The sequence below is a fragment of the Ambystoma mexicanum genome, chromosome 1p (genome assembly GCF_040938575.1).
Source record: "Ambystoma mexicanum isolate Mex_15411 chromosome 1p, UKY_AmexF1_1, whole genome shotgun sequence".
In the NCBI taxonomy this organism is placed as follows: domain Eukaryota; kingdom Metazoa; phylum Chordata; class Amphibia; order Caudata; family Ambystomatidae; genus Ambystoma; species Ambystoma mexicanum.
Window position 1 is genome coordinate 1,383,749,466 of NC_090921.1, and position 21,449 is coordinate 1,383,770,914.

The following is a 21,449-nucleotide window of genomic DNA, read 5'->3' on the forward strand; positions in this document are numbered from 1 at the left end:
AAAGATCTTTGCAGCCCAACTGGTGTACAATCAATAATGACTGTATCGTCAGCATAACCAATCCACGGAACTGGGATTGTAACAATGCAGGGAGGGAAATTATGGGAAGCTTCAATACTGAGACCCATATCTGCAACATACAGGCACATCCCTGTTTCAACCCTCTATTAGTTAGAATGTCATCAGTTTCTTCACCTTGAGGGTTCACCCGCAAGGAAACCATAGTATTAATGTAAAAAGCCGCAATAAAGTATAATAGTGACGGGTCCATATTACACTTTTAAGTTTGGACCAAAGTCGATTGCGGGAAATAGAATCCAAAGCTTTAGAAAAATCAATAAAACAGACATAAATGTTCCCATATGTTTCTTCCTGGGACTGGCTAATAATCGTTTGTAAGGTGCTAAGATTGTGCAACGTACCAAACGATTTTCGAAATCCCGTTTGGAATGGGGATAGCAGTTTCCTGTCTGTGGCCCACGCAATCAGCTTTCACTGTACTATACAAGCAAATATTTTTGAACTAATGTCTGACATAGCTAGCAGCCTATACTTATCGGTATTATACCAATTGGCCCTTTTCAAAGGACATTTCAGGATTCATCAAAAAAAAGGATTGACCACATTAATTTTATGACACCTAAAATATGCGCAAAGCAAATCAAGTACACCTTTCTACCAATGCATCTGTGATTACTAAAGCCACCTACCAGGCAAAACCAAAAAGGAATTTAAAAACAGATGATATAAGTCCTATCAAGTTCGTATCCAGGTCGCTAGCCTGCATGCAGTAATATCGCACAATCTACCTAACGTGTCATTTCCTTTACATTTCCTGCGATGGGCGGGCAAAGAAATGATGAGAGGGAGATGAAATGATGAGGCAGGAAGTAACTCTTTGGAGCAGAAGCACACACACACACAGACACACACACACACACACAAAGCGATCAGATTGACTCGCTGTGTAAAACAATGCTTGTTAAATGAGCCATCGCTTCTAAACAGCCCCCATGTTAAATGCTTCTTTCACACAAAGAGTGAAAAACAGGGAACTACTTGCGAAGCCCCAGTAGGGCTTGCAGCTTCTGCTTGGCAGCTGGAGAGTGTGGGGAGGGGATGGGTCTCATGTGCGTCGCAGAGGTTTGGGAGGTAACAGCAGCATGGCCTGGCTGGGACAGGCAGTGTTGTTACTAAGCCCCTCCTGGGCTCAGGCACAGTCACGTGTAGGTTGACACGTGGTAGACGTGTCATCAACTTAATAAAGGGCCGAGCGGTTTCCCGCTTGGAGTCGGTTCTCCACCATAACTCCTGCTGTGTGTGTTTTATTTTAGCACGCGGCAGCGCTACAAAATATGCAGTGGACCGGTATACCTAATGGCCCTACACCACCAGAGAACCGGACCACCGGGCCCCTTAACAGCTGGCAACAAGGATGGGATCCGGCTCCCTGCCTATCCAAATATGAATGGATACAGCCTGCCCCTGTCACGTGACTGGCGTGATGATGTAGGCCAACGGCTTTGGAAAAGTCGTGGTGTACATGGCAACAAAGGCCAAAAGGGTGGCCACAATCAGAGGTGGAGCATCTCTGAAGCCCACACCAACCAACAGACCTGCTGGCCTCCCTGGCGACCCAATGTGTGCCGGCCGCCCGGGCATGTAAAAATAAAAAAAAGGGACTGATAAATAGTTGCGCCTGGAGTGCCTGCCATGGCATGGCCCGGACCCTACTGGCAATCGCTCCTGCCTGGGGGAGACCCGACAGGGCTTGGCGGGAAATTTGCTGTCCTGTCCCGGAGGCTTGGGTTTGCTGCCATAGGTAGATTGATCATCGGCTGCCTACATCCGGTCCCGACCTCAAGTGATGAAACCCCGACCGGGGGAAGAGAGGATGGGGCACCCGCAGCAGCAAAGGAAGGAGAATTCGGGCATGTGAAGTGGCCGCAGCCACAGCCGCAAGGCCGTGCCGAGAACTCCTGCCAGAGAAAGAAAGGGTGGCCCGGAAAACTGTCAGCGACGTTGCTCTGGCTGCGGCCCTCAGTTCAGAGGGTGCCCGTGTGGACAGAGCGGTGGTGATGCCGCGCCGAGAGAAGAAATCTGGCGCCCAGAGAATGGGGAGAGTCAGAGCGGCATACACCACTGGTATGGGGCCAAGGGGGAGATTCCCCGCCCGGGGTCGAGATGGAGCAGCACAGCTGAGTGAGAATAGGCAGCACCATGCTGCCCAGGAAGGAACACTGCAGGGTGTTGCTCGGAAGGAAGTGTGTACCGCTACTGACGGGGTAAGCACGAGCGAGGTGCAGTCTCCCCTGCGTCCGCCCCAAAAGAGGGTCAGAAATTAAGTGCGACATACCATCAAGCTTCTCTCTGGCAGTAACTAACATGGAGATATCACACCTGCTGCTCCCGGGCCAGAGTCCGCTGGTATACCTTTGCAAAGCAGGGTCCCCGTTCAGGTGTGGAACACCTAAAGTGGTCACAGCAAAGGGGCCGCCATTAGCTGTGTGCCTGTGGAATGCCCGTGGGCTCAATCTGAAGCACCCGTGATGCAACATTCCTCTGGGGCTAATAAAGTGTGGTGCATGCAATACCCTGTGCCCTGCTGGCTGAGCGTTAAATGCACCTGCGCCACTGAACCAAATGGACGTGCAGCATCAGATTTGGCCCCCGGTGTGTACGGGTGTGGCTTTTCCTGCTCCCGCCAATGAACTAATAAAGTGAAACATAGCTGAGTGTAAATGTACCAAAGCCGCAAAAGACTGGATGAACAATGTGGTGTGGGAAGCTGTCGTCCTGCATGCCCCTACATGCCTAAAGTTGTCACAGTAATATGTCACAGTGTCAGGAGACTTCGGGGGCATGCATCTTCCCCAGTGCATGGAAGTCTGTCTCATGAGTGTCCACCTCCATGCCAAAATGTATTAAATGTTGTGTTTGTCATTATCTGAAAGTATGCCCCTGGCATGGGATGTTGTGACTAAGCCCCTCCTGGGCTCAGGCACAGCCACGTGTTGTTTGTCACGTGGTAAACGTGTCATCAACTTATAAAGGGATGACTCTGTTTTCCACCACAAATCCTGCTGTGTGAGTGTTATGTTAGTGTGCGCCAGCGCTACACAGTATGAGTTGGCCAGTACCTCATGGCCCTACACCACGAAGGACCCGGACCACTGAGGCCCTTATCGGGCAGGGAAAAGAAGCCTGTTACCTGAAACCATCTCACGACGGGGGTTCGCCTGGCTGCAAGTGACAGAAAGCGCACTTGCTTCTGAACACGTGTTGCATCCTCGTAAAATGAAATCTGGACTTTTCGCGGGCCGCGGGTGATCAGGGCCTGCTGTCTGGGTGGGCTGCTTCTTGGCAATGCCGCAGGGCCGCCCAAGGCGAGGCAGGGTAACTGATGTTACCATCAGCAGGCCAGGAGAGGGGCAGCCCCACCCCCTTGCCTGCTCCTCTCCCCCTCAGCTGCGGAGACACGCAGTCTCTGCTGCACAATAGCTGAGGAAGGGTAGGTGTGAACAATCACCTCACCCTTCCTCTAAGCAACAAGGTGCTAAGCACCTAAGGAAACCAACAGTCAGGCAGGACTCAGGTTCAAAGACCTGCCCCCCAGGGGGCCAGACAGTTGGCTACCCGGCCGGGGCTGGAACACAGCCCCCACTACTATACACATCAAAGACCCAGGGCTCCCTTGGGTCTTATAAATAAGAGCAGCATGCTCTGAGAAAACACAATCTGTGCACCCTGAATGGGGACCCAAAGAAACAAGAGGTTCGCTGTTTACTCAGCGTCTTCCAACCTTTGCTTCTAGGCGGCGTAGGCGGCGGTCAATTCCAGCTTCAGGCCAAGGAATCATGGGTCCCAAACGAAAATCGCAAGAACCCCCAACACCAGCACTAAAGCCCAAATCACCTCACCTTCTAGCAGCCATCGAGGCGGCAGAACATTATGGTTGGGCATGGGTTAGAGAAAATATGTATGGCCTACCAAAGGAAGGGGCACCCATACCACCCAGTCAAGAGAACGACACAACACCATCAAAGAGAAGGAGGGTAACAGAAGGTGCAAGAAAAGGTAACACAAAACTGGGAAAATTATGTGAAAACATGTCTGAGATGCAACAATTATTGCTCAAAACCAGGGGAAAGCAAGTACCCCCCCACAGGGGGGAACAGACCCATAACCCCCACATACCTCTAGAACCCGCCATAACCGTTACCCCCCCCCCCACACCAGCTACAACCCCAGCAACACCGGCCCCAGCAACACCACTGCCACAGGTGACAGCAACACCAACAACAGCAGTAACATCAGACCCAACAGGTGCTTTAAAAGCATGGGCAACCCCTAATACAGACACTCTGGGGCAGATAGGGGCAAGCAGCAACAACTCAGCAGACATGGCAATGATCAGCACTGCCCAAATAGACTTAAAATTGAAATCCTTCCAGACAGAAATACTAAATAGATACAAAAGATGCCTAGCATGGAACATTGACACCACAATCAAAGAGGCCATATGGGCCAAAGAGTTAATCGAAATCTTTTCACTTATAGAAGCCCAACGTAAGGGAAAAGATGCGTTTAGGGATCCCAAAAAGATAGAGGAGAAAGCCATAGCCAGAAACGCCCAAGTAGAACAGAACTGGGACAACTGGCTGCAATCCTTTCCCATATTGGCAACCATATATGAGGAGAATATCCCATGGATGGCAGAAAACTATGGGCTTACATGGACAAAATAAGAGAAGTAAACATCGCTCAAACGGGAAAGACCTGGCTAGCATATGATATTAGATTCAGGAGAAGCATGTCAGAGAGGCCAGCCAAAGAATGGGACGAGGTACAGAATGACTTATACATGCTAAACGCTGAGCCACCATCGGTGGAAGAGGCTGCTCAAGCAACACCCAAAAATAACCAAAATTCCTATGGCCCCAGATTTTCAGACAATGAAAAGCACAAAAAGGGGGAACAGCCCTTTCGGAAGAACCAGCCATGGGCGGCTAAGTCTAATGCCCACAAGCAGAACAAAAACCACTCCCCCAAAGCCAACATCCCATGCAGGAATTTGGGAAAAAAAACAGTGCACCTGGGGGAAGGAATGCTGGTACAAGCACACTTGCACACATTGCAACGGTGACCATACAGCAAGCAACTGTACCAGACTGCCAGCCAAAAATAGAAAAGAATAGCACCAACCCCACCCCGCTAACCCCACGGTTAGCACCGGGCAGCACTCCCATCAATCCAACCAATTTTTGAGGGGGAAACCCAGAGAAACCCAGAGAAACCAGCGAGACAATCCGGCAAGGTTTCACCAAGGGTTTTATCATCCCTTTCAAGGGCACTGGGCCCTAGAATGTTCCAAAGAACCTAAAGTCAACCTGGGGCAACCCGCTAATGGAGGAGAGCAAAATCAAGAAGGAATTACTGCTAGGCAGGATTGCAGGACCTTGGGACCACATGCCCCTCAAATATTACATAATATCACCACTAGGATTGGTCCATAAAAAGGAACCCGGGAAAATGTGGTTAATTCATCACTTATCCTACCCTAAAGGCCAATCCCTAAATGACGGCATTCCACACACGGAATCCACGGTTTCCTACACACATTTCCAAGAGGCGGTAAGACTCATACAGGAATGTGGCAGGAACGCCATGATGGCCAAACTGGACATCAAATCCGCCTTCAGACTATTTCCAGTCCACCCAGAGTCTCAGCAATGGCTAGGCTTTACTTTTAAAAACGAATTCTATGTAGACAGATGCCTCCACATGGGTTGCACAGTATCCTGCGCCCTATTTGAGCAATTCAGCTCCTTTTTTCAATGGGCTTTCCAAAAACAGAGACCAGGGACCAAGATGGTACATTACCTCGATGATTTCGTGGTTTGGGACCAGCAAACTCTGAAGAATGCAGCAGGGCCCTGGCGGAGCTAGAACAAATGGCTGCACAGTGGGGTATCCCTCTGGCAATGGAAAAAACGACCAAACCAGCCACCAACATAATTTTCCTGGGTATTGAAATAGACTCTGCAAGGGGCTTATGCAAAATCCCGAAAACAAAAATAGCAGAACTCCTGGCGAAAATACAAGGCCTGCCAACAAGAGACAAGGTCACAGTAAAAGAAATTCAATCATTAGCAGGAAGTCTCAACTTTGCAGCCAGAATCATCCCTCAGGGGAGGGTATTTTCCAGAAGTCTGGAGCTAAAAATCAAATCATACACCAAACCCCACCTGCACATCCGGCTAGGCATAGAGGTGAAACAAGATCTGGAAACTTGGGGAAATTTCCTTAAAGATTTCAACGGGACCTCACTTTGGCGCACGCCATTGAACACATGGACAAAAAGGGTCCTTTTCACCGATGCAGCCGGGAGCAGGGGGTTTGGAGCCATACTAGACTCAGAATGGGTGGCAGGACCTGGCCCAACTCATGGCAATCGGCAGGCTGGACAAAAAACATCACCCTCCTAGAAATATTTCCCATTTGGCTAACCTTACACATCTGGGGCAGGCAGCTAGCTAAAACGGAACTCTTGGTCTGGTGCGACAACATGGTAGTGGTAGGCTCCATAAACAGAAGGTCTACCAAATGCTCATTAGTACTGAAAGTCCTACGAGCCATCACAGCAGTCACACTACAAGAAAACATTGTGGTCAAAGCAAAGCACATCTCGGGGGCGGATAATAACATTGCAGATGCTTTATCTCGTTTTCAGTGGCCAAGATTCCAGGAGCTAGCACCACACGTCCAGGAACAGATGACGCCAATACCAGCGGAATGCTGGGCAATAATGGGAAATCAAGAATAACGGCATCAACGCCAGCGCCAGAGAGCCCAAGCCGGGATGCCCAACAAGAACCAGGCACTTCAAAAATGGGTGCCAACAACATAACGGCATCAACGCCAGCGCCATTCTGGGACCCAGTGCTCTTGAAATGGGCACCTGAGCAGGGCTTCAAGAGAGACTGGGCAAAAAGACACCTAGTTGCAATCTCATATTTCTCAAAAATACGGGGTGACTCAGACCCCACCAAGAACGCCCTAATTTCCTACGAAATGAAAGGATGGGGCAGAATAGAGGGCCCTCAGGTAAACACCCGCCGCCCCCTTGATTTCAGCAAACTGGTAAAAATAGCAGACCAGCTGGAAGCCATATGCTGGCATCCATATGAGATCATATTATTCAAAACAGCATTTTTTCTGGCCTAACTCGGGGCTTTCCGGGTTGGAGAACTTATCGCCTCCAGCACCAAGGCCACAAACGGTTTGCGCGTCATGGAGGTCAGGGTTAGACAGGAGAGCGTCAACACAGAAATCCAACAGTCAAAAACTGGGGCCAAAAGAACCATCAACATTTGTTGTATTGATGAGACAACAAACTGCCTGGTATGTATCACCAACCTTTATTACGCACAAAGGCCCAATGTGGGGGGTGAGGTTTTTAATCCACAAGGATGCCTTGGCACTAAGCCGCTACCAATTCAAAGGGGTGCTGATGAAAGCAATCAGCAAAGCAGGGTGGGACCCCAAGGTTGTTGGTACCCACTCCTTCAGAATAGGTGCCGCCACTGGCAAGGAGGCCTGGCACCTCAACAGCTAAAAAACATAGGGGGATGGAAGTCAGATTGCTACAAAAGATATATCAAACCACAGCTAATATAGCCATCCCTCCCCCTCACCTTTCTTTCTCCCCCCCTGCAGAAACAACAGGCGAAGGGAAGACCTCATTCCGATCAGCATGGATAGTCGGCCACTCATTCGTCTTCAGGACAGGCCAATGGGCAGAAGAAACCAACGAAGGGCCCCCCCTTCAGAAACACCATTGCTTCATGGTGGGGATACAGAGGCCTAAGGTGGGCCGACATCCATGAAACACTAGCAGAGCTGGTCGCATACAGAGACCCGCCAGAATTTCTAATAATTCACCTAGGGGGCAATGATCTGGTTACCACTGGAAGGAGAAATGTATTCGAGGAAATTTTCTCCTCCCTAGCGGGCATTTCACACAACTGGAGGGATACAGAAATATACTTCTCGGCCATTCTACCCAGAAAGAAATGGCAAGGGGCCAACTTTTACAAATCTGTAGACATTTCTAGAAGAAAACTCAACAGGGGGCTAGAGAAATTTTGTACAGCAAGAGGACTGGGTTTCATAAAGCATCCGGCCATTACCCTGGGTGACCCGGACCTTTTTCTCAAAAATGGCACTCATTTATCAAACCAGGGCATGGAACATTTCTTTCGAGAAATTTCAGCAACTCTAGCCTCCAGGGGTTGTCACTAGGAGATACTTTTGGGGGAACACGGTCAGCCGTCAACCTGCCCGTGTTTCGCGGCACGGGCCAGAGGGGGTAACCTCAGGACCCGGTGCCCAAAAGTATGATACTATTATGATATTTTTTTATTGTTATCTCCATAACCATATCTGTACAATAAAATCCTACAGCCTTTTATTGCCAACACTTGACAAAATTTTGTATGCCAAATTATTCCGGGTGAGGGTAAGGGGTCGGCCAACACTAGTGCATGCATATGGGTTCAGCAGTTATGGGCAATGCCGCAGGGCCGCCCAAGGCGAGGCAGGGTAACTGATATTACCATCAGCAGGCCAGGAGAGGGGCAGCCCCACCCCCCTTGCCTGCTCCTCTCCCCCCTCAGCTGCGGAGACACACAGTCTCTGCTGCACAATAGCTGAGGAAGGGTAGGTGTGAACAATCACCTCACCCTTCCTCTAAGCAACAAGGTGCTAAGCACCTAAGGAAACCAACAGTAAGGCAGGGCTCAGGTTCAAAGATCTGCCCCCCCCAGGGGGCCAGACAGTCGGCTACCCAGCCGGGGGCTGGAACACAGCCCCCACTACTATACACATCAAAGACCCAGGGCTCCCTTGGGTCTTTTAAATAAGAGCAGCATGCTCTGAGAAAACACAATTTGTTTGTGGACCCTGAACGGGGACCCAAACAAACAGGAGGTTCGCTGTTTACTCAGCGTCTCCCAACTTTTGCTTCTTTACCACAAAACCCTCCCACCCTATAAAATAAGGGAGAAGAACAAAGGAAAAGGAGTACAAGGCACTGTACAGTGCACACAACAAGTCATGGGACATGAGAAGGCGGCACGGGCCAGAGGGGGTAACCTCAGGACCCGTGCCCAAAAGTATGATACTATTATGATATGTGATTATTGTTATCTCTATAACCATATCTGTACAATAAAATCCTACGCCCTTTTATTGCCAACACTTGGCAAAATTGAGTGTGCCAAATTATTCCGGGTGAGGGTAAGGGGTCGGCCAACACTAGTGCATGCATATGGGTTCAGCAATTACTACAAGCACCCCGAGCTCTGCGCCCTGGGTAGTCACCAACTCGCCCACGCTCTGCACGCAGGAAACCAGTTTCTGCATGCCATGGGTGAATTGTCGCTGGATAGTGGTTAATGGCGAGCGCACATTTTGTTGGCAGTAGGCTTCAATAGCATTTCTCTTTATTACATGCGTATCAGGGCGGCGCAAATCAGTCTAGAAAGGAGGGAATTATTTTGTCTTTCACCAGCGGGTGGCGGTGACTTGTGAGCAAGTTATTTCTCAGTGACATCATAAACTTGCCATGACCCGAGTCAGAAATCCACTGTACAAATGGTGCATTTTTAATATAATACTTGGTAGATTTTAAAGTCATTTTAACGATGTTTTAGGGGGTCTCTGCCAATTAATTTTCCCAACTCATATAGTGGCGTACGGTGCACTCTTAGGCACCGGAGACCAGTGAAATTGGTCAAAACAATTTTTTGGAACTTTGGTGGAAAATTGTGCATTAGAAGAGCGTGAGGCCAGAAACATTAGCGAAAGCTTGTTTGGATTTTAAGACCCCTTAAGGGTGGAGGGGGTTGGTGTTTCTACATCAGGGAAGCGCGCAATGCGATTTTACCATATGTTTGCAAGTTCTTGATCCAAGTGTTTTCTGAAAATCGTGTGGCAGATGGTGCGCATTTCAACACACGAGGCCAGTGACTTTGGGAACAGCCTGGCAGGGATTACACACCCGTTTATGTGAGAGTCCTATTCCACAGAGGTTTGGGGAGAGTTAGTGGCCGCCGTTGCATTTCTAAGCACGTGTAACCAGTAGCATCGGTCTCATCTCAGTGAAACCATCTTTCCAGGGGGCTTTAGGGCTCCCCCACAAGTAGGATTCATGAAGTTTCATGCCAAAGGGTTTCAAGCTTATTTGGCCACTAACATTGGTCACAAATGAGAGCATGTATTGGGTGTTCAACTCAGGGGGACTATAGAAATTTGAGGGACTCACCATGTGCCTTTGCATTCCACTGTTGGTCGAGCGCAAGCAATTTGTTTTATTATGAACCGTTGGGTAGGTATGTCCTGGTGGGCTTTTGTTAGCGATACACATGCATGCAGTCTTTCTCATGGGCATGTCTGTCACATAGTTGTCCCAATATGCACTTGGCAGGGTAATATGTGAATTTGCCCTGAGAGTGTCATGAAGTGGTGAGGCCCGCTGTAGGATGAACCGCATCTCCCCGTCGGAATCAGACTCGCCGCCACGCTCCTCCAATTCAGAAAATAACTCATGACCCACCTCTTCAAGGAGTCTCTCCTTCAAAACACCTAGGCCATCACATCGCCCCTCGCGTCACCTGACTCGCTAGACGCCACCTTCCCCTCTGCTCCACGCCACCCAGTACATCTGTACCCCTCCGCTGTACACCTCTGTAGCCCATCCCGCTGTATATCTATTCTGTTGTTACCTCCAAAAGCACTCTCTTATGTATCTGTATGGTTGTATACCTCTGTAAAGCGCTCTGTTATGCATCTGTACTGTTGTATACCTCTGTAAAATGCTCCGTTATGCATCTGTACTGTTGTATACCTCTTTAAAGTGCTCCGTTATGTATCTGTATGGGTGTATACCTCTGTAAAGTGCTCCGTTGCTTCTCGAAGCTAGGTTTGCACTCAATAAATACCATAATAATACAAATAATAGTGTTTATCCCGGTTGTGGGGGATTTTGGAGCCTCGAGGCGCCATCTACAACAGCACAATAAGAAGGGAAAACAGGGGGTTGGGTCTGTGGAAGTCGCAAGGGCTGCCAATCTAGACCGAGTTTTGCTCTCTGGCTTCCCTACAATATTTCAGAAAGAAGATACAGCCTCTTTGGGATGGCTGCTACAGAGGTTGCCCAAACCTTGAGCGTTCGACCGAATGGCATAATGCCACCTGTGAAGTCAGCCGTGAGTTGGATTGTATTCTGAACTCCTGTGTTACCAACCTAGTAAAGGAAGCCACACAGTCTCCCGGGCCTTAACGGCTTAGGACTCTAGCAAACCTCTTTACCCGATGGGCAATAGCCCCAGCAGACCCCTCTGAGAGCAGCACGGGGGGAAATGTAGAGTGCGGTCTGAGAGGGCTCTCAGCCTGCCAACCAACATACCAAGGAATGTATGCCTATGGTTTTCATATTCCAACACATTTCTTTCTGAATCAAAAGGTGCTTATCCCCCAGAATCCTCAGAACCTCACTCGTGGTTATGAATGGAGCCCAAATTCAGCCCCCCTGCCCTCATGCGCTATTCCTCTACTTTTGTTGCACGTGGTGTATAAAGCATCTACCTCTGAGAGAGACAGGGAGATACAGAGATACCGTCGCGGGGGGGGTAAATGGGGGGTTGACAGTTGCAAAGGGATACTTTCAAATGGAAACTGTGGAGAGAAATGGTAAGAATGTGAGGAATGTGGGGAGGAGGTCGTGTTGTGCTTTGTTATGCCTTGTTCTACCTTTTCAGGGATCGAAATTAAGATTGAATAAGTGGGAGCTAAAAGCAGCTCCTGGGTATCCCGCATTAACCAGTGGCCAAGAAGGGCCACTGGGGAACAAGGAGCTAGTAGATAGCATCCCGCAAATCTCAGATCCACATGAGGTGCAAACAGTATACAGTGAGCATCTCGTCAAGGAACATGCCCTCAGGGGGGGTAACATTTCTCCAAATATGCATCCTCAGTAAAATCAAACACGCTCCCCAAATATTCTAGGATTGGAGTTTATAATGGTAAATGACACCCCTCCAAGAATATTTGAGGAAAGCATTTTAGGGGGCCGGAAAAGAAATTGGACTCCAATGCAAACATATCATTTTTCTCCATTATTTATGACTCCTTATGCTTTAAATGTATACATGTGTCTCAATGTTTCTTAATAGATTGTCTCAAACGCACAGAGTTAAATTCACATAGATGTATTTGTTCGGCATCAGTTGGCAGTTGGAGTGAAACGTACCTCCTGGTAGATGTTGATGTCAAGCTAACCAGGCTCGTCTAGGCTACAAGCAGGAACTAAATAGTTCCTAGCTCCCCTCAGTTGCGAACCCTGCTTTTCCTGCTTTTCTTTGCCATAGTATGCCTTGCTATCCGTGGCTTCTAGATTCCTTATGCCATTTACTAATCTGCTCAGCGGTCTGCATTTCCACTTTACTGTATGCCACACACCTCATCTTGCCACTCACACGCTGCAGGTGAGTACTCCCCTGCTTCAGAGGAAAATGCCATCTCAACGACGCACCTCTCCCCAGCTTGTCTTGCACAGCCCACCCTGGTCTCATCCTCTCACATTAGTAGTAAACCAAGCAGATACCTACATCTAGGGCTCTTTTCTGCATACACCTCTGCACGGAGAGCAGCGCGGGCTCTTTACGTCTGCACGCATCAACACTTCAGATTTCGGGCCTCATTACAAGCCTGGCGCTGGACCATGGTGCTATTAGCGCCATGGTCCATGCCGGATTCCGCCATGGTGGATGGCGGATTTACCGCCCCATTCCAAGTTTGGCGGGGTGGTAAATCCCCATTCACCATGGCCCCTTCCCCATTCCCATTTTTGACCCATAGGGCTCAATGGGAATGGGCAAGGCGCTAATTACGGCACCGTAAATTACGGTGCCGTAATTAGCACCAAGGTCCCTTAGCGGGATGGACTTTAACGCCTGCAAAAAGCAGGTGTTAAAGTGGGAATCTGGCGTTAAGGGTCTAACGGCGCTGCAGCCTTTTACGGCGCCGTTAACCCCTTAACGCCAGGGTTGTAATGAGGCCCTTCGTATCTTGCTCCTCCTCTCTAACAGGATCTGGGGATCTGGCGCCAACAGGCAGCCGAAATGGAAGAACACGCCGTCTACAAGACCAATCCACATTACGTTACTTGGAGATGTATTATTTAAACCAGAATTACATTTAGCAACTCCATAGACTATTTTCACGAGTGCTGCATGGCAAAGGTCTATATTGTTTCATTGACTATTCTTATATTGCCCCTGACACTGCACCTGTCCTCTTTCTCTTTGCAGTTCTGCTTCTAACGATATTAGTTGTGGAAGGGATAGCGGTGGCCCAGAAGACACAAGGTATTTATTTTATCATATTTTGTTTGTACTATAAATGAAACCGTAATTATAAAAAGAAAATCATATTTTGTATTTCATGGTGTCTGGTTTTTATGCACTACACACACTACATCAGGAGACCATCATGTGACAGTTTAAGGCAATACAACGTGGCGCAAAAGAAATAAAAGGCTAGTGCTCGAAAGACTTGCAGGAAATAAAAAGGGGCGAAGCAGTAGAAGGTTTGGTGAGGAGGACCCCTGTACCCCCTACATACTTCTTCGATGAGGCGCCTCCTCTGAAAAAGAAGGAGGCAACCCAGACACAAGCACGAATTAGGGAGAGTGCTCTGAAGACCTGAAAAACAAAACCCCCAGAAGGAAGGACTCCCAATCATTGCTCTAATCTAACCTTTCTGGAAGATGACGTCATACGTTTCCATGCCGAACGGTCTGCACATTTTTCTGGCGGTCTAAGTACTTTCGTGCCAAAAAGGTTGCCGAGTAAATGACTTCTGTGATTTAAACAATGAAATTGCACTAGTTGTGCAGGGAGACGGGTAGACGGGTAGAATTCTCCTGCCTTCTGTTTGGTAAGTCAGGTAACAACATAGAAGGCAAAGTAGCAAATCAATTTGCAAAAGCTCAGATCTGGTCACAGGACGTGGAGGGAATAAATAATCAAGAACAATAAAAACACAGCTTTGCCATGCTCTTCCTGCTGAAGAACTGGAAGTCATACATTTAACATAGTGTGCTGTTTGAAAGTCGTTGGCCCTCATTATAGGTTTGTCCGGTATCCCACCGGTAATTCCGGCGGGATACCGGCAAACCTGCCTTACTGTCTCTGCCGCCCTTTATGTTATGTTAAGATCATTTGTTGCGCGCACGTTCGCCAATGGCACCTTGGCGCGAGGAAAGGCATGAAAGCAAAGGATATCCCGGCATTACTGGGATGTTATGGGCAGTGGAGTGCCGGTATTGGACTCCAGGGAAATGGAAATTTACCGGCACTACGCCACCTGAATCACCAGCACCGTTAGTAACAGTGCCTGTGATTCTGGCATTTATTTTCCAGAAGGGGCCTGAACTCCCAGAAGGTCAGGCCTGCCGGGAGATCCGTGGCCCCCGCTGGCAAACTTGAAGTGTGGTGATCCGGAAAATATGCCAGAGCCGGCATTACCAGCATTTTTTCCAGTATTTTGTCTGGCATTTTCTCCGGACCGGCACACTTGTAATGAGGGCTTTTGTCTAAATGTCCCCTACATTTTGGAAGTTGTTGTGGCTTAAAAACAGCCAAAAAGTGGCTTAACTGAAACACTGCTATCTATCGTCTTCTTCATCGCGCGGACCAGACTGTCTTGCCGAATCAGAAGAGGTTACAGGGGAGGAACCCAGGGAGAACAATCGAAACAGGGGACCTCGCTAGGTGTACCATCGCAGTCACTTACATTTAGCTTTCATCCTAAAAAGCACTTCTAATTTACCAGATACTTTAAATCTACTTTGGCCCAGTTGATTGCTAAAATCCGACCCACATAACTTGAACGAAAATAAATGAGTGAGAAAACAGAATTGGCTGTTTAGACGTCTCAGAAGAATCTACATACAAGCAGGGGGTGTTAAGTATGATTCATAAGGGGTACAAGACAGACGTTTTCTCTGTTCCCGTGAATACTGAAATACTACCCTCTCCCTGCCCTCTAATCCGTTGATGAGGATGCCTGTGTTCCAAAGGATCAAGGAATTGGAAAATAAGAGGGAGATTGTTCCGGTCCATTGGCTCAAAGAGGAAAAGAGGCTCATGCTTATCCCTTAATTCTTCAAGTCCGAACGGTACCCGGAGAAGAGCAGCATCATCCATTCCTATAGGTTGCTGGGAATGACAACCATTTTCAATTTCATGTCTGGCTATTTGGACTTAGGTCCCTAAGGGAGCTTACAAAGATACACGTCTCGTTCAGGGAATTGACACGGATTCTGAAGCGGTGGGGCATGTACCATTCTGCAGCAACACAGATTTCTCATGAGTGAGGGGGAATCCTGCCTCGGTCCAATCAAGGATCTCCAATTCATTTAAGCGAGATTTTCCACCCTGCCGTGATTTGTATTACTACAGGAGAACCTTCAACAGACTCATGAGCACTTTGATTTGTTGCTTGTGTGCCAGCAAGCCCCAGCCCGGCAATGGTTGCCTGTTAGGGACTCATGCCACCTGCATCTTCGCCATACCCTGAACATGTCCACATCTCAGGCCTTTGCTTTACAATCTTCACAAGAATTGGTGCCTGGAGTCACAGGACTTTAACAAGATGATCCATTTATTGGATCAGCCAAACCAGATCTCAAATGGTGGCTGCTCTGATCCGACCTCCAGGGATGGTTTTTTCACAAAACCCTCCTTCTCTAGTGACATGAACTACCTACACTAGCAGACCCAGCTGGGAAGTAGATCTGGCAGACAGCTCCATATGGCAGATGGAACAGAGAACGGGGGAGCCCTTGCCAAAGCTTTCACTTTCACAGTCCAGGGGTGGCCTGCGTGCATTCAAACGGACAATACAATAGCTGGGCAAAAAGACATCTAGCATCCTTATCTGCAGTTGACATCCCAGTTGTGAAGCTAAGCAGACAAAGTGAACCAGATCCTAAGATTTGTCTCTTGGCCCTATGGATTTATCAGCAAATATATCACAGGTTCAGGACTCCCCAGGGAACGCCCTAGTTCCATCCTTCTGTACAAGGGTTCCAGAGGTGTCCAGGCAAAGTTTCAAATCAATAGTTTCGAATAACCAAAGTTCCGAAACAAAAGTACCTAAAAAAAAGTTTCGAATTTTTTATTTTTTAAATATTAAAGGGTTTATTTTAATTTAGTATAGTTAAATACGTATTTTTAAAAAACAGGGGCTTGGGGGGACCCCCATAAAAAAAAAATAATAATTCAAAACTTTTTTTGGACACTTTTATCAGTCGAAAATTTGACTTTCGAAACAGTCACTATGAACCAGTTCCAGAAACTCAGGCATGGGCATCAAGTCCTCTGTTCCGGACCTGGTCTGGGGACCTCCTCTATGCATTTCCAGGATTCCCTCTTATGCCTGGCAGTAGAAGTCATTGTAGGGTTTCTTCTCAGCCAGGAATCTCTGCCGTTCATCTTTTAGTTTTTAGAGATTGGGTTTGCCCTGGGCCTCGCTGTGCTATCCCTTAGTTCACATTGGGTGGATGAGGGGAAGGCAGTCAGAGTCTTTCGGGATCCATGAGTGTGGGATTCAGAGGTCCACCATTTGTCAGTCAACTGCTCAGAAATATTAAAATCTCCCGACAGATATGCAGTGATGTTATAGAAAAGAAAACAAAGAATGCATTTTGAAAAGAACCCAAAAGATCTATAAAAATAAATAACGCATTTTAGAAAACTATATATATGTGGTTGGGAATGGCAATAGTGGTTTTAGGGGTGGGGGAAAAGTATTATTTTTCAAAGGTGGGGTTGGGGGTAATGAGGTGGAAACTCCCCAAAACCATGATGTTTTTTTTCGTTCAAAAATCATTCTTTGTTTTATCATTCAATAAAATCACATGTAACCCTCCGGACACACCTCCAAGGCAGCGGCTCTTCCCGAGATTTGCTTTAAGTTCTTCAGACTCTTCAGTCCAAGCCTATTGACTCACTTGACTTGAACTTTACGACTATGAATGCTGTTTTTGTGGTTGCTATTACAAACAGCCAGAAGCGTAGAAGAGAGTGGCATTCCATGTTTGGTCACTCGTCCAGAAGATGTGCTATCTCATTGTGATTCCGCCAGTGTTGCCCACAAGATATTGGGCCTCATTACGAGTTTGGAGGCATGGCTGCCTCCAAACTCGGGTCCGGTTCCGTGGTCCCTGAATGGGGAAATACTGGGCCATTCTGACTTTGGAGGGCCCGTTATTTCCCCATTCAGGGAACCCGGAGCATTCTAACAATGGGCCGTTAATGATGGGCCCGTTATTAGCATGCTGGTCCCCTCGCGGGACCCGCAAAGGACGTCTGGTCTGACCAGACGTCCAGAGCGGGTCCCGCGAGGGAACCTCGTAATGAGGAGGTACGCGGTTAACGGCGCCGGCACCTTTATCAGTGCCGTTAACCCCTTACCGCCTCACTTGTAATGAGGCCCATTGTCCTGCCAGATTTGTTCCTATCTCCGGCTTCAATGCAGGAAGAACAGTGGCACTGCTTAGATGTCAAAAGATCAGTCCATATGTAATTGGAAAGAACAGCTTCCTTTTTCCCTTCCCAAATCAGGAACAGGAAGTCTGTTTATCCCATTGGGAATATCCATAGGGGGAGGAAGGCTTTTTCAGTGTCCCTAATTCATTGGAATTAATCCACCATTGCACCAGTTTATTCACTAACGCACGTGACCTGCCTTAAGAGATTCAGGCTAGGGCTATTAGGGGGACTCCAGCATCACGGACTGAGGTGAGGAGAGTCACTTTGGGGGAGGTGTGCAGTGCAGTTACCTGGTCTGAAACTCATACATTTACTAGACATCATTGCTTGCAACTTTGGGGATGAGGTTCTTCCATTGGTTGTGGATTAAAGTGATCTAAATTGGTTAGTACATTCATGCTTGTAAGTAGCAGCCATTTTGTTTGGAGAGTATTCTGTTCAACTTCGGGCCAAGTGCCATGATGGCCATGCAATACCTCATATGTGAAGACTGGGGCGCGGGAGCAGAACTAATACCTGGATTACTTACTGATAATATTCTTTACTTACAGCCCTCCTCTTCCTTGCCACAGTTCTCATATCTCCTCTCACTCCCATCCATCCAATCCTGATGGAATCATCCCTCCTAGATTTGAATAATAATGCACCAGGAGAAGCATCAGTAATATGAGTGACTTTATGCCACTCAAGTATACAGGGTAGATCTAAATAAAAGAATCAACGAGGGCTTGCTGTCCTTGTTGAACCACCTCAAAGGTCAATACTGGGATAACGTAGAAGTGAATTAGTAGCCACGGAGATGACTAGTTAGTAATCCCTGTATTCATGCCTGCCCTCTAACAGGCTTGCCAGCACACACTCTGAGGCTGAGGGCAAAACTCCAAGAATGAGTGCTATTGATATGTGGGTCTGGCACACACAGTGTTGATCCTGACAGGCGTGCTTTCTATGTTAAGTGAGAGGCAGCACACTTGTGCGGCAGGCCTATGCCACTTGAGCCACCCTTGGTACAGGAATGCACCGGGTGTAGGTTATCTAACATGGCCAGTGATGGTCGTAGGTGTGTAAGAGTATGCAGTGATAACAGCATGAAGGGCACATTCTGTATGAAGACCCAGAGGGACCCAAATGAACCCAACTGTATCTAAGTAAAGTCTGATCCCCATTTGGATGCTTGTGCCCATGGATGGCTAGAATAACTTTATGAGATTTGTTGGACGGTCATGCCGATAATAAAGGTTTGGATACTCTTGCCATGGGGACAATTGATCTGATGCTGTGCCGCACACAGAGCACTGCCATCCTTCTTCAGGCCTGGTAAGCTATATCCATGGCTCAAAAATGTACATGCATAGCACTATGCTCAAGAGGATGTTAAATAGAAACAGCGAAATTTAGTATGCTATAGACATACACCTCTGTTCGGTAAAACGTTATGCCTACTGCAAATGGTGTCTAGATACTGGGTTATCAACAAAATAGCACTCCTACATGCAGTCTCCTTTCATACTTCTGTGGGCCCCTGAAAGGGTGGACAGAAATCAGACAGCATTAGAGGAAGTAGCTTCCAACTTTCCCTAAATACGGAAAACACCTCCCTTCTAGAGTCCTTTGGTCCTCTAGCTCCTACTTCCTTCAGATCAGACGTTTCTCCACGCAGAGAGTGTGAGGTAGATCTCTTTGTTCGGCAGGAGCCTCCCCCTGGAATGGCCTCCCCACACCTCTCTGACTTGAGCCGACTCTCCTTAAATTCCAGAAGCTTCTCAAGACCTTCCTTTTCTTCTCCTCCTCTCCCCACCCTTGCTAGTCTCCTCCTTATGCTGCGTCTGCTTGCCTGTTACTGGGGCCAGGCCCTCCTTCGACCAGTCTTCTCCTGCACCTCCTACCAGAATTTGCCCTCGCCCACCCTTCCTGTCTAACCTATTGAGGCTGGTCCACCCCCTTCCTCGCACTTGTTGACCCCGGGCACTTACCCCCTGGGATCCCCTTAGCGTTTGCCACACCCCTTGAGCCCCCTCCCTCCTGCACTTCTCCCTCTCCCACCCCCGCCCTGATCTCCCCCCCCTCCCCCTGCACTTTTCTTTCTGCACTTGCACGATCCGAATGTCACAAGGCCTAGTAGGACCGTTATTGTTGTTTTTCTTCTCTGTCCCCCCGCACCACCTTTTTTTTGCCTTGTGGCGCCTGGAAACACTTCCTGCTGTATAGGTGCCATACAAATGTTCAATAAATAAATAAATAAACAAGGGCAATGCTCAAGATGAAGCTATTACAAAACTAAACCAGCTGGCTCAAGACCTCAAGCTCCATCGATAGATTCGAAGAATAGGTCAAGGTGGGTATAAAACACCTCAAAGAGGGTGTGGAGGGCACCAATACCTTGGCCTTTGTTGATTAATGTTTCAGAGAAATCTTGGGACCATCAGCCATTGCACCTATTAACACTGACAAGGTTCACAGTTTGGATCTAAAACCAGTTGACAATGACGCCAAACCGTGGCATGCTACTGGCCCGCAAATCCATCAGGATTTGGCCCCCATTACTCTTATGAAGCAACGGGAACTCCTATGGATTACGCAAGGACTCAATAACCAACATGTAAAATATACATGGTCTTTCCGGATTGAGTGACAATTCACCGTACATGAACACACCCATAGTGGCTCTACCCAGCAGGAGGGGCCTGAGACCATGTATATGCCATTGGAGGACCTATGGCCATTATCCAGAGAGGTCGCTGATGAGGGAAGATCCTGGAGAGGGATGAGAAGAAAAGATGAGAGGTCAGGAGGAAAGCAGCAGAATTGTTTTGATTCCCCCACGAGACTTGGTCAAGGTTGAGAAAATCTAGGTTCTGCATAGGTTATAGTGGATTTCAAATCATGGTTCCACATGTGAAATGTATAGGTGCATCTGATCAGACAAGGAAGATAATATTGTGGGTGCCACTTGAGGGACCGCCTTTGGTGTGGTTTCCATTTATTAATTCGGCCTGCGGGTGGGTGTACATTCCATGCCAAACCCCTTAATGTCTGCTGTCCAGAGGCATAGCCATGATTGTCTAACAGGTGGGGCTTTAAGCCAGTGTATTTGGGGTACCGCAGTGACATTAGCATCTGTAAGTGCCCACACAGCGCTGATAGGTGGGCATTTACAGATTTTGCGCTGGCCTTTGCCCGCTCAGGCCCTGCCCTGTCTACGCCTTTGAGTTTTTTTAAGGGAGGAACTGCCCGATATCTTATGCCTTCCAGAAACAAATTTGTGGAACTAAAACGGATTAAGAATCAGGCCTGAAGTGCACACACAGATAATCCAAGCCCCAGAAAATCGTAGGAAGTGCTGTGTTGCCCTCACATTTCATAAAGACCACCCGTTTGAAATAGAGGATGAAACATTGAAAAAGAAATATTCATTTTATTGAAGGGAACATGGGAAGGGCTCTCAATTTCCATGCATGTTTTATATGCGCCCAGCACACACCGGGACACATTTTTGGGACGTTCTTCGCCCGAGTTTTAGGTTTGCAGACTGTACTCAATCCAGAAGGCTGCAGTATTTTTGCCCACAAACTGGCAGTGGACTATTCGTTTCAGGCGAACCCAGGTCTTGGTGGGCCATATGTTTTCACAGTAATTTAGATGTGGACCTTGGCCTCAGGTGACTGCCACTCTTTTTGGTATTAGGTGTCATTATTGTCTATATGTGAATTTGTTTTTACACACCAATTCGATATGTTTGACCATTGTAGGTTTTATCGCATGCTTGTTGTTTTTAGTTTTCTGAATTACAGTCATTTATGGTGAGTATATTGCAATACATTTTCACTA

At 47.9% G+C, this 21,449-nt stretch overlaps 1 protein-coding gene across 1 annotated transcript in view; it reads left to right on the forward strand.

Moving 5' to 3' along the window:
• NETO2 (neuropilin and tolloid like 2) overlaps window positions 1-21,449 on the forward strand; it is a 530,310-nt gene that overhangs the window by 199,484 nt on the left and 309,377 nt on the right. Inside the window, exon 2 of the mRNA XM_069607060.1 lies at window positions 13,374-13,430. Within this exon, the coding sequence (XP_069463161.1) occupies window positions 13,374-13,430 (57 nt within the window). The remainder of the gene's footprint in view (window positions 1-13,373; window positions 13,431-21,449) is intronic.